Below are 14,387 nucleotides of genomic sequence, written 5' to 3' on the forward strand. Positions count from 1 at the left end.
ATAAAGGGCATTTGGCAGGTGTTTGAGTGAAGAAGACTTGCTCTACAGAAACTCTATAGAAACCAACCTGAAGCGAATGGAAATTAAGTGAGTAATAAGGGGAAAATAGGGCTGATTCACTAAAGTGCGTTAAAACCTGCGCTATTTATAGCATACGTTAAAATTTTTATCGCGTCTTATTTTTCGCGTCATAACGCACAATTCACTAAAAGCATACTTGCGTTATTTTACGTGCGATGCTGCTTGCATTATTTTATGCGCGAAAGACGCATGCGGTTGCACGTAAATTAACGCATGCGCTAATACTGTAGCGAATCGCACGTTCATTTTTGCACCAATTTTAACGCAAAAAAGCGTGCGATAAAAATTAACGCACTTTAGTGAATCAGCCCTATAGTGTGTGGAAAACTAGAATGTGCCAATGCATTATACTCTTAAATATAGAAGGCATGTGCTTAAAAAGTAGTGTTTCAGGCTGATTTATTGAAAGGTTCTGAAAAAACCCAACTAGTCCTTTTCCATGCAGTGCAGGGGATCCAGTGACACTCAGCATGCCGCACTGTAGGATAGGAACCAATCAGCAGCTAGACTGACCTGATAGGGAACTGCAGCCTGTCTTTGCTTGTGTAACTGCAGGGCTGTGATTGGCTACCCCCTCCTACTGTGCTTCTGGCAGGGACCATTAGGACCTGCCCACTCCTCATTCGAAACAGGAAGACCATAGCAGATGTATAGGAAACTCCAATAAAGCAGCCATTTTTAAAGATAATGATAATTTTTTAGCCCAAATTAAAACCAGCACCAAATATTATTCCTATTGCCTACAAGACTGGGGGGAGTTTAGTTATACTATATGCCTCCTCTAAAACCTTGGACAGATATAAAAGATAAGGCCAACATGAGATGGATACTATAGCTGGGATGTAGTGGGTTAACCTACGTATCAGGTTTTCCTTGTTTTGGAAATTAACTCTACAAAGTGAAGAAGAAAAGGGATTTTAATTCTGGCCAGTATCAGATTTAACTATGGTGTTAAAACCCTAACAGTAGTAAGAATGAGAAGCAGTACGACATAAATTTACCTGTTTGAACATACAGGTATGGGACCCATTATCCAGAATGCTGGGGACTTGGGTTTTTTTGGATAAGGGATTTTTCCCGTAATTTGGCTCTCAACATTCTACTGAAAACTCATTAAAACATTAATTTAACCCAACAGGAATGTTCTGCCTCCAAAAAGGATTAATTATATCTTAGTTGGGATCAAGTACAGGTTCTGTTTTATTATTACAGAGAAAAGGGAATCATTTAACCATTAAATAAACCCAATAGGGCTGTTCTGCCCCCAATAAGGGGTAATTATATCTTAGTTGGGATCAAGTACAGGTTCTGTTTTATTATTACAGAGAAAAGGGAATCATTTAACCATTAAATAAACCCAATAGGGCTGTTCTGCCCCCAATAAGGGGTAATTATATCTTAGTTGGGATCAAGTACAGGTTCTGTTTTATTATTACAGAGAAAAGGGAATCATTTAACCATTAAATAAACCCAATAGGGCTGTTCTGCCCCCAATAAGGGGTAATTATATCTTAGTTGGGATCAAGTACAGGTACTGTTTTATTATTACAGAGAAAAGGGAATCATTTAACCATGAAATAAACCCAATAGGGCTGTTCTGCCCCAATAAGGGGTAATTATATCTTAGTTGGGATCAAGTACAGGTACTGTTTTATTATTACAGAGATAAAGTTAAATCAATTTTAAAAATCTTAATGATTTCATTAAAATGGAGTCTATGGGAGATGGCCTTTCTGTAATTCAGAGCTTCCTGGATAATGGGTTTCTGGATTATGAATTCCATACCTTTATCTATAAGCCAGACAGGCACAACAGAATGATGCTATGACATGCTCATAAACCAGGAAAAACACAATAAATACAAAATGAAAACACAATTTAATAAATCTTTAGCCATTGCACAGTATAAAGTGAAATTCAGGATAATACGGGAGCGATTTCAATGGAGTTAATCCTCAGGACTGTTTGCGGCCTAATGGTAACTGTAACAGAAGAAAAAAAAAATGCATTTTAGAAATTTGACTTGCACAAGAGAAGAAAGTTCCGCTGAATAATCTATAGAGCTCTAAAGATGGAATCTCCAGAGCAGCAGCAGCAGCACGCTCTCACTGAGTCAGATATGAATAACGCTGTGTACTGGAGAAGAACGTAGCACCATCTGTCACAATCTGACTAAAGGAAACACAGTGAGAAAATAACCCATAGGACTTGGGCAAAGTCACACTAGAGCAGCCCACAAAGAAAGAGCGGCACAGTGGAACCACATGATCTAAATCCAAGGGAAGATACGAGGCAGTAATCATCATGAGCCCACACAGTTACACACAGGAGCAGCTCAGGGAGCAGGAGGGGGACACAATCTTATAGTTAATGTATGGTTTGCTAATAATTACTTGTTGCAAAGTGGGCCACGCCAGCAACTCAATCTATACTCATAAGCTAGAAAATATTTTAGAACATACTTAGAACATATAGCAAAAGAAATAAGGGGTACATATGCCGGGGCAGTATACCCCCTTATCTATGGGTTGGTTATAATCAAATAACCAGTCCACAAATAAACCCCTGCATAATGAACCAATACCAGCCCTGAGATGTGGGCTGCAGTTCGGAAAGGGAGGGGCTTGTTTATACAAAACTCATTACTTCTGCTTAAACCCTACTGAGTACAGGGGGAATAAGGAGGAAGTGGTAAGGGTAAAAACAAAACAATAATCCAATGAAAGGGAAAACATACCCCCTTTTTTGACAATAGCTTATTCAGTGAGTAGGGCTTATGTAGAAATGGTACGTAACCTGCATCCGAACTGCCAAACATAATTGTTTTTTTTTTTTTTTTACATAGACATAAATGATTCCTCAAATTGAAAGGAAACCATAATAATCTGTCTCATTTTGTAGGGACCAGCTCCTGACCCCCCTTAGGCTGACAGTGTAATGCAGCCCCTCCCTCACCTTGTTCCAAATGATGGATTCTGGGAATTGAAGATTTTCTGCTTTCCAGGTAATCTGTAATCAACCACTATGGAAAGCAGAGGGACTTCCAATCCCAGAATCCATCACTTTAAAATAGAGCATGGTGAGGGAGATGTTGCATTACACTGTTAGTCTAAGGGATGCTGGGAAAAAATTAATCAGAGTATCATGGCTTCCATTCAATCTGTGGAATCAGGTTTGTTTGTGTAAAAAAAATAAATTCATATTTATTTGTGGAAGTTCATATGCACCTTTTCCACATAACCCAACTGAATGGGATCATGTTTAAAAAAGGAGGTAATATTTTCCCCTTTACTATGTTCCACAATATATCTACTGCCAAAATAAGGGATACTTTCGCTTAAGGAACGTGAAAAACTGGTTCAATTGTTGACTGGGGTGTGAGTAGGTAGGATATAGGTTAATGTAGGAAGTATGGATGCAGCGAATCCAGGATTCAGTTTGGGATTCTGCCTTTTCAACAGGATTTGGACTAGTCCGAATCCATGCTCCTGGCTAAACCGAATCCGAATCCTGACTTTTTGTCACATAAACACGGAAGTTGAAACATTTTCGCTACACGCGGTTCCCTTATCCACATTTGTATGTGCAAATTAGGATACAGATTCGGTTCTGTATTAGGCTGAATCTGAAAATATTGGATTTGGTGCATCCCTAGTAGGAAGTACATAATGGGGCTAAAAGCTTCCAAGCTTGCTAGGAGCTCCAGAAAAAACTTCAGGCAATACACCTGGACTGTTTCTGTAGGACAGATAAGTTATTTGGTGGTGTGTCAGTTTAAGCCAATCACAATCCTCCAATAGGTAATCAAGGACCATAGTTCCTTCTCTTTATGTATTTCAATTAAAATTTTTGACAACATACTTTTTTTCCTTTGGTGCCTGTGCCGTCTCCAAAACCTCATGCTTATTTTTGGGTACGATTCTGTTTTTTCAATCACTGTAGCTTCAACTTTCACTAAGTCTTTCCTGTGAGAACACACACACACACAAAAAAAAAAAAAGACATTCGGTGAGTCTTCAGCAATTTCTTACTAAAATCCTTTGTTGCACAGATTAATTTCCCATAGAGTAGACCTAGGCAGGACAGTAATTATATGTGATGGTCATAATGTTCCATACTACAGGGATGCTTGGGGTTTCGCAATCACGTGGGCCCTGTGGCACTATGTTAATAAGTGATGGTTGCAGAATATTACAGATATGGGATCTAAAATGCAGAAACATTAGAAATACAGCCTCTCTTCCCAACAGGCCCCTAGTATTCGATACCTGTATATGGCTGGCAGTTGACCAATCAATACTAAGGTTTTAGGATTACACATTAGCTAGTTTGGCTTGCAACATGTACGGCTTTGTAACTACCAATAAGCACTAGTTAACATAGAGATACATAGGTCTTCATTTCACTAAGCAGACAAAATAATCGAATGATTCAGATCAAACCACTTATAGTCAAAGTATATCAGTATTTGAACATTAGATCTTGGACATGGATCACATAAGATTATCCAGCATTCGTAACCCTGGAGTCAGATCATTTTCAGAAATTAGTGTATATAAAAAAGAAAAAATCTGTAGGATACACCCCTAATATGGAGCTTGGCAATGTCATAAATTTTACCCTCTTAATGTTGTTTGAATCATATGAATCTTCCCCCCCTATATGTAATAAATGGCAGTAGTTTTGCTTATGTGCAAAAGCAACCTATAGGATGTTTCTTTTAAAAAGATAACTATAGGCATAATCTCTGGCTGCTGGCAAATTTTAGGCACTATCCAATAATTACAATCACTTACCCAATACCCCAGGCCGGTCTTCCTGTTTGCTAAAAACGGTACTGGCACGGGATTTGCTGTAGAAGCTTGGTGCCACCATGCTTTTTGGCTTATTCTGGTCTGGGCAGGCAATGTGCAATAGAGTGAAAAGCTAAACTCAGATGCAAAAAATGCCATCGATTTCCACTCTTCTGTGTAAAAAAGAAAACTGCCTGGACCCAAAGAAAAGAAGCGAAAGAAGATTGTGGCAAGTGAACTCCTACAGAAATACCCCAGGCCAGGGTATCACAGGTACCTTTCCTTCTCCTTTAAACAGATAATAACCAGTAAATATATCCTGGTTTCTATAGGTAATTAAACCTGTAGCATACTTTGCACCCTCTATTACTTAACCCCCATTACTATAAGTTACTATAAGAAATAATGCACCCCATCTCTTTCCCTTCTACAGTATATTAGTATAAGAACATATACATATATATATGTCTAGAGACAAACACAATCACATACGCGGACATTCCCAAGGGAGACCTGTAGCCACCTGGCTCTATGTATTAGTCAAGCCTTATGTAATTGTATGGGAAAGCAATGGTTATTTGACAGATCATGAAAATAGGTGCTTGAAAAGTAAATATTTAGCAGTTTGAGCTGCAATTTGGAGCATGCTTTTGTGTTGTTTTACATTCTAAATAATACAGTTGGTAACAATTAGCAAAAGCCAGGCCAATTATAGAGATGAGTTTATACTTGGAGGGAGTAATTTGAAACTAAAGTTTGTGTACATTCAGGGATCAGGGGATCATTATTTGCATGCAATGCGCACAACAGATCTGTCAGGAATGTATTCCCATAAACAAATCATCCCACCCCCCATTGTTATATAGTCCGCAGACCTGGCAGGTTTCCAGCTCTACATATAGCTATACATAATGATTTATCCCTTTGAAAATCTCACAGCATGGGTTCAGGCCTAAGAAAATCCTTAGGATTCAATTAGCAGAGTTAATATCTAAGGTTAAAGGCACATGGGGCTCTGTCGGACTCTGAGTGCTGCATTTTAAGCAGCCCAGACAGGTAACGAGGGCACAACTAATTCTGTGCACAGAACTGTCTTTCTCTTTAAATCACCATTTACCCAGATGATTTTGACAAAATGTATAATGACAAATGAGTATAGGGACATAATGCTGAGACTGATGAACAGCACCAGAATCTGCTTATGAGATGGCAGTTGAGCAAAGCCTGACAGGTATCCTGTACAAAAAGTAGTTTATGTATTTTTGGTTCACTGTTGGATAGTTTGGGTATTGGTTCCATCCCTTATCCTAGGAGGGACGAGAGCAGGACAATCCAGTGGCCTTAATTAAATGCTGGTGATGACTGGTATCTAAGGAGCCGAGACATGCAATATGCAGCTGCTATTCAGATATGAATAAAGAGATGCTGAAAAAGATCAGTGCTCTTTATCAGTAGTATAGCACTGCCGGCTCAACTCATCTCCATGCATCATGATGAACACTTGGAGGAGCAGTGACGATGGTGCTTCTGCGCCCTCTGAAACAGTATCCAGGTCCATAACTCTTTCTATAGATCTCTTATCCACTGTGCTTGGGGTCTAGTGTTTTCCAGGATAGGAGAACTCTGTAACGTGGAGTAACATGCTAAAATCTATTACAAAACTTTTAAAGGAATCCCATGTATTTACAGTTGCATGTATTTGCGCTGGGTTCATCAAAAACCACCTATTGCTAAAACATAGTTTCCCCCACTGCAGCTGTGGGTTAACAAGATAAGAGAAAGAAGAAAATAAACAGAATCTAAGTACTTACTGTATTTGCACCATTAAAGCCGGCCGTACATGGGCCGATTTTAGCTGCCGATATCGGTCCATTGGACCGAATAGGTAGCTTATCTGCCCGTGTATGGGCACGAACGACGGGCCTGCCCGACCGACATCTGGCCTGAAATCGGGCAGATATTGATTGGGCAGGTTTAAAAATTTATTGGGATCCGGGACTGCATTGGCTCATTGATGCGGTCCCCGAACGACGGACGCCTATACCCATAGTTCTAATTCGATAGTTTGGCCCCAGGGCCAAACTACTGAATTATACCGATATCGCCCACCCGTAGGTGGGGATATCAGGAGAAGATCCGCTTGCTTGGCGACCTCACCAAGCGAGCAGATCTTAGTGTGTATTGCCACCTTAAGTCAAGTTTTTTTTTGGTCAGTAAATCTTACCCAAGTAGAGGCTTTCCAATAAGTGTAAAATTGTCACTCCCAACCAGCAGTACCTGAAAAAAAAATAATAAAAGGAAAAATTATTCCTAGAAAAGAAAGTATAAATAGACGCTGAATAATAGTAATTACTGGCAACCCGGTTCAAAATCCGTAACAAATAAAGTCATTGGGTGGCCCAAAGTATCTCAAGCCTACAGTGCTCCAAGTGTGAAGATGTTTTCAAGAAATGTATGAATATTAGCAGAGTAAGTATGGTGCAAATATGGAAAACAAATGGGGTTATGTAATAAAAGGCACTAAGTTTTCCCAGGAAAAGTAACCTATAGCAACCAATTAGATGTTTGGTTTTTAATGGGTGATCAGTAAATGCTACCTGCTGATTGGTTGCTATGGGGTACTGCTCCTGGGCAAACTTAGTGCCTTTTATTAAATAACCCCATTTGTTTTCCACCCACCCCCCCCTTTCTATGCACTGAAAAGTGAACAGGCCTGGGGTACTAGTGCAGGAGCAATATTCCACCATCATCTTTGTCACTTTTGTTCCAGTTTGGGTGTGCCTGTGCCAGATTTTGACTCTCAATTGTGGTGTGGGGCTCCAACAGAAGCACTCTGGACCGGTGCATCAAAAGCACTGATCCGGGGTATCACCATCCCAGTGATTTTAACTTCCCTTCTTTTTTAAAGTACTAGCTGCTCTTATGGACAAATTATTACACACCATTCTCAGCAAATTAGCTCAGCTACTAATACTAAACATAACACAATGGCCAAGGTTGTACCAAGGTTGTACCCATGGCTCAACTGGACAAATTTACTAAAAATTTGCAAATGTCTCTTACCTTCTCTAAGTGAATTTTGTCTCCACATTCAGCGCCCATCTCACTATTTATCAGTATGAGGTCTTCGTTGGTCACTTTCCATTGTCTACTTGCGAGAAAGACGACAGCAAAAAGTCTCTCGTACTGTCCTGTGGCAATCATGGTGTTGACATTTTTGCAAAGTTCTATAATTTACAAAAAATTAAGAACAAGAAATATGATAATTATTATCATAACAGCAGGAGACAACAAATGCTGCAACCATAATGTTACATATAATGCAATACTGTTCGCTCTCACACAGTATTCTGTAAGAGATCATTCTTTAGAACTAAAGCCTCACATATAAAAAGAGGACGTGCCCAGAAATGTTGCTGCCACTTATGTCAATAGTACCTATGAGCTAGAGAAGCCAGTTTAGAGCCCCTGTTCCTTTTCTTGCTCAAAAGAGAAACTCAACACCATAAGGCACCTGAGAGGGGCAGGGAAAGGTGCTGAAAGGACTCAGTAGTTTCAGATGGAAGAAAAGCCTAGTGGAAAAGAATATTATGCAGAGGGATTATTCATAGAGACCAGACTTGTACTGGCTCAAGAGTCACCCAAGTAAAAAAGTTCCATGTACTATCACATCTTATTGTAGTTCCAAGAATATCTAGTGTTTTCTTCAGATCTCACCTTCCAAGAACATGTTGAACAGCAAGTAATCACCTCACATTGCACACTAAATGGCCTTACACACTGTTTCTGCCTCCTAGGGAGGCCTGACCTACAGTTAAGCAACAACTATACTTGACTTTATCTACATTTCTCTTAGCACTAACCTTTGTGGCATTCTGCTTCCTCTGTGGTATCTGGAAGTTTGACTTCTGGCCAAGGTGGTTCAGATAAAGAGGTCTTGGGAACATAGCTTAAAAAAAAATGAAAACATTATTGCATCCATATTTGTGTGGTTGACATTCTATACAAAACCCTTGTTATGTATACACATGATTTATTACCAGAAAATTCACATCTTTGCTTATTTCTATTTCCTATGCATGGAGCTAAACTATTTACCAGGAGACTGTATTACAGGCAGCACAGAGATTTGTCAGAATTACACTACCCTAATTGATTGTGCTTTGTCACATACCATAACATTTAAAATTAAGAAAGGCTAAGAGGCTCACTGCTGTGTACACTGACCTGGAAAGCATAAAGGGAGCAATAAAGCATGCAGGTGCTCACTTTTGTTAAAAGGTCTTATGACAAATAATTTCCTATGGTTATAGGAGGCCACACATGGGGCAACCTTTGTGTTATCTGCTTGGCCTCTGGGCTACATGGATAGATAATGTGTGATGTGGTTATACATGTAAATGGCCAAATATGCTGACCTTAGCATATACAGACTGAGAGGGATCCTGATCACAGGAATGTCTACAAAGATGAAGCCCCCCAAGGGGCCCTTACATGGCCAGGTAGTTGGACAGTAAAGACAATTAATAAGCCATTAAACATCAGAGATATGAATTGGTGGCCAATGTTTCTGGGATAAGGAGGCAATTCTGGGCTCCAGGTCACCCTAAGGTAGCCTTTCTGATGCCCCCTCCTATAATGTTTGGGGATCAAAGAAACAGTGGTGACAAAAGGTGCAGCCCTATGTGACAAAAGGTGTGCTAATTTTGTCCTTTACAGACAAGAGCAGCCCACAATTGACTTTGTAAGTTATGCCAGGCAGGGATGCTACTGCCATAAAGCTAGTTGAGAATCTTGCCACCTTGCGTTACTGGGGGGGGGGGGAATTGCACCCTAGTCCCTGAAATGTTGGTCATCAATTCATCACAGTTGAGTATTACCTATTGCCAAGAACATATCAACTCTTGCCAGTGGGCACAAATGCAAGGCATAGAGTTCATTTCACAATGAGTGATGTGTTGATGAGTGCCAGCAAAGTGGCAGTAGCCAACAGGCAGCCCTGGCAAAATGTATATTGTTTTCGGTTCTTAAACATTAAATACCTGCACCCAACCTGAAGTTTTGGTAGTACCTTGGCTGCAGTGAAGAAATCTGTGAACTTGAACTCCGGACAAGAGGCCGAAATAATGCAGCTGCAATCAAAAGAGAACAGAGTTAGTTACTCTAAATACAATGACACAATTGATATATCAAATTCAAAATTGAAGCGCCATTCCTTTCCGGCAATAAAGTCTAAAGCTTATACGTGCCAGTTAGTGTGATAGACTTGTTTATTGGTACAGTAAATTACAGAGCATAAATTAGCAGATACATTCTATTCTGTGTGTATCCAGACATAATGACAATGATATATGTAAACAAAGCATGATTGCTGGCATAATCTATCCAAGAAATATATATACATTATAAGAAAAAATCATGCTTATGTAAAATAGAATAACAATCTGCATATAAGCAATCAGCCACTTGTGCTATTTACACGGAATTAACAAAGAAAGGTTTAGGCAGGCACCATTAAAAAATGTGGCGTATTCAAGGTATGTATTACACTCTTTTATAAGCAATGATGCAACACTGGCTGCTTGCTATGCCCAGCAAAAGGCTTTAGAATAAATCGAAGGGAAGAAATGTTGTGAGCACAGATAAACTCTAAATACAGGGACAGTGCCTCTTCTGACTCCTTCCAGCTTTTAGATAGGGGTCACTGACCCTGGCAGTGCTCTGTGAGGCTACAATCTTATCATTACTCTGTATTGCTTATCTTTCTATTTAGGCCCTCCTCAATTCATATTCCTGTCTCACTTTCAAATCACTGCCTGATTGCTAGGTTAAATTAAAGCTAGCATCCAGATAGCTCCTGAAATTCCAAATTAGAAAGCTGCTCAAGAAAAAGCTAAATAATTCAAAAACAGAATTAAGACCAATTGCAAACTGTCTCAAATGGCACTCTCCTGAAGGAGGAAACTCTGTGATACCAAAGTGATGTGAAGGGCTTTCCGCCAGCGACTCTTTTTGTTGCCAGTGGAAAGCCATTTCGGAGCAGTAGTTGCCCACAATTGCAGAGCTCTATCATGGGCGACTGAACCGCTCCGTGGGTTCTTACCCTAAGGGAATTCTCTGGCTGATGCAATTACTGGGAAAATGGTGAATGTTTAGTGGTCAATGATGGGACTCATTTATCAACACTGGGCAAATTTGCCACTGGCCAGTAACCTTAGCAAACAATTGGAGATTGTCTTTTTACAGTCAGCTTAAGGAAGAACAATGAATGTAACAATCTGATTGGTTGCCATGTGTTATGATGCTCTGAAGTGGTTAGGGGTACTTAACGCAATCATCAATATCTCACTAAAGCATTTAAAAGAAGAAAAAAATGCATTGGAGTGCTCCCACAACCCCCTTTCTATTTTTGTAGTTTAGCAGAATTGTTCTGCAGGAAGAATGGCCAAGCTTCCATGTGGTTGCAGCACCCCAAACCTGTCCCTTTAAATGGCAGTCTTATGCCTTTAAAATGGGTGTTAGTCTGACCAGTCTCTCTCCTTTAAAAAGCCACAAACTTGTAAACCCATCTGCTTAGATGCATAGATACTAAATGACTGTTTTTATATCCAAATGCACCTGTATAGAAACAGGGGGACCAGGGAATGTGCATGGATTAATACCTCTTTTGCATGCTTGTAGCCAATTTGGCCAGATCAGCTGCACTTCCAGTGTACTTACATTATTTTTACTGAGCTTTGGAGTGCTCCCACAACCCCCTCTCAAATAATAGTAAGGGCACAACAGACAGCGCTTCTGATAGCAATTACAATGTACAAGTAATTGAAAATTTGTAATTAATGCATAGAGGAAGGTTACTTAGAATTATATTATTCTTTTATTAGGCAAAATTGAATCCTGGTGCTTCCAGCTTCTTTAAAAAACAAAGACAATGATGTTATATTATTGTGCATAATATAATTTTATCCTGCATCACAAAAAACCCTGCCACAGTGCTCATACCCATGTACATGGAGCTCATTTAATAAGAATTGGCTGACCAGTACTAGGTGTTACTAGTCTGATAGCAAACTTTGCACTTTTTATTTCATTACCGAATAGGAATTGCTGCAACATAAAAACTGGGCCCTTGACAATGAACTGCCTGTCCCCACTGAGCTAGGGCCCTGTGTGTAGTAAAAAGTGTACAATTTGTGGCAAAGCACTCATACTAGGATGGAGCCACATACTGTGTGCCAATGCACATAACCCTAGGAAAGGTGCAATTCAGCTTCGTCCATAAATGCAACCCACTGGGGCAAACCTGTAAAGGTGGTAATTCCACCAGGGTTCCCAAATGTCCATGTATACAATTAGGGGCCCTTCATGAAAGCACAATTTTTTTTTCAGAATTTTTTTTTTATTTTTTCTAATTTATAGAACTTTTCGTAATGACCACGATAATATTGTTACAATTACATGACTTTTTTGAGGTTTTCGCTAAAGTCCGCAAAAAAGTCGTATTTTTCACAAAGACTATGACCATTTCGGAATTCATTAAAGCTTTGGGATCGTGACTTTCCTTGGGCCAGGTTGGATATGTACAGTGCCATTGAGCCCTATGGGTGACTTTCCTTGGGCCAGGTTGGAGCTGCAGAGTGCCATTGAGCCCTATGGGAGACTTTCCTTGGGCCGGGTTGGAGCTGCAGAGTGCCATTGAGCCCTATGGGAGACTTTCCTTGGGCCGGGTTGGAGCTGCAGAGTGCCATTGAGCCCTATGGGAGACTTTCCTTGGGCCAGGTTGGAGCTGCAGAGTGCCATTGAGCCCTATGGGAGACTTTCCTTGGGCCAGGTTGGAGCTGCAGAGTGCCATTGAGCTTATGGGAGACTTTCCTTGGGCCAGGTTGGAGCTGCAGAGTGCCATTGAGCCCTATGGGAGACTTTCGTTGGGCCGGGTTGGAGCTGCAGAGTGCCATTGAGCCCTATGGGAGACTTTCCTTGGGCCAGGTTGGAGCTGCAGAGTGCCATTGAGCCCTATGGGAGACTTTCCTTGGGCCAGGTTGGAGCTGCAGAGTGCCATTGAGCCCTATGGGAGACTTTCCTTGGGCCAGGTTGGAGCTGCAGAGTGCCATTGAGCCCTATGGGAGACTTTCCTTGGGCCGGGTTGGAGCTGCAGAGTGCCATTGAGTCCTATGGGAGACTTTCCTTGGGCCGGGTTGGAGCTGCAGAGTGCCATTGAGCCCTATGGGAGACTTTCCTTGGGCTGGGTTGGATCTGTACAGTGCCATTGAGTCCTATGGGGGCTTCCAAAATCATACATTGAAGTTTCAAAGCCAGAAAGGTTTTTGCGCGGTTTATGATTGTTCGGATCTGACAATTTTGTGACTTTCAGATTGCAACCACAATATTTTCGTACGACCAAGAAAAGAATTTTCGTAAGATTTTCTCACATCAGAAATTATCGTGGTTACTCCGAATTTTTCCACTCGTGCTTTTAACCACACAAAATTTGTGGTTCATGAATGGGCACCTTAGTGTCGGACAGGGAACCCCTGGGCCTACAAACCACAAAGGCCACCACTGACCAGTCAAACTGCCAGTAACATCTGCACAAACATCGCCAACCTTGGAACTCCAATGGGCAAGTCTGACCCTGCATGCAATTTATATGTATGGGCACAAGTCCCTTGGTGGATAGCGCCAATGGACGCACCCAACCTCAGTGACACTGATCTCAACCATGGGTATAAACAGTGGTGACTGAAAATCCTGGAGGGTTGCCAGGTCTGCATTCTAGCACCTTGTACAGGTATGGGATCCCTTATCCGGAAACCTGTTATCCAGAAAGCTCCAAATTATGGAAAGCCCGTCTCCCATATTCAAATAATTCAGAATTTTAAAACTGATTTCCTTTTTATCTGCAGTAATAAAACAGTACCTTGTAATTGACCCCAACTTAGATATAAAGAATCCTTATTGGATACAAAACAATCCTATTGGGTTTAATTAACGTTTTTTTGATTTTTTTAGTAGACTTTAGATATGGAGATCCAAATTCCGGAAAGACCCCCTTATCCGGAATACCCTTGGTCCCGAGCATTCTGGATAACAGGTCCCATACCTGTACTTGCATTGGTATCTGAGCCCAATGGCCGAGCAGGATGAATACAGCAATACTTCATCTGTCATCTCCAGTTTGTGGCCCTTTTACAGCCTTTTGGCAATTGTGGTTCAGCACAGGAAGAAAAATAGCTTGTGAAGTGCAACTGTAAAAGAAGCCCCGACCCTTGCCCTGGGAATAGCCCCGGCTGTCCCGTACTGGCATTGGCTTCTTTCAATGACACCAGGTAACACTGAGAAACCCACTAAGGAGTCAATGTCAGGAATAACCCTACCCACACACCTGCTCCCCTCCATCCCCAGGGCCCCTCACCTGCTGCCGCTGAGCGAAGCCCCTCTCTGCCTATCACACTCCGAGCTATTCGTCCGCACACAGCTAGCGCCATCACGTCCTTGCCGCAAACTCATCCGCTA

At 41.0% G+C, this 14,387-nt stretch overlaps 1 protein-coding gene across 1 annotated transcript; it reads right to left on the reverse strand.

The window, feature by feature from the left end:
- Positions 1 to 982: 982 nt before the first annotated feature.
- On the reverse strand, positions 983 to 14,386 carry mrpl21 (mitochondrial ribosomal protein L21; the record flags this gene model as incomplete). The annotated part of the gene is given in 9 exon segments (NM_001016810.2): positions 983 to 1,343; positions 1,344 to 1,456; positions 1,457 to 2,063; positions 3,943 to 4,046; positions 7,099 to 7,151; positions 7,938 to 8,101; positions 8,738 to 8,823; positions 9,946 to 10,006; positions 14,287 to 14,386. Coding segments are annotated over 7 exon segments (606 nt in total).
- Position 14,387: the final 1 nt, after the last annotated feature.

This window comes from Xenopus tropicalis, chromosome 4, assembly GCF_000004195.4.
Source record: "Xenopus tropicalis strain Nigerian chromosome 4, UCB_Xtro_10.0, whole genome shotgun sequence".
Classification (NCBI taxonomy): Eukaryota; Metazoa; Chordata; class Amphibia; order Anura; family Pipidae; genus Xenopus; species Xenopus tropicalis.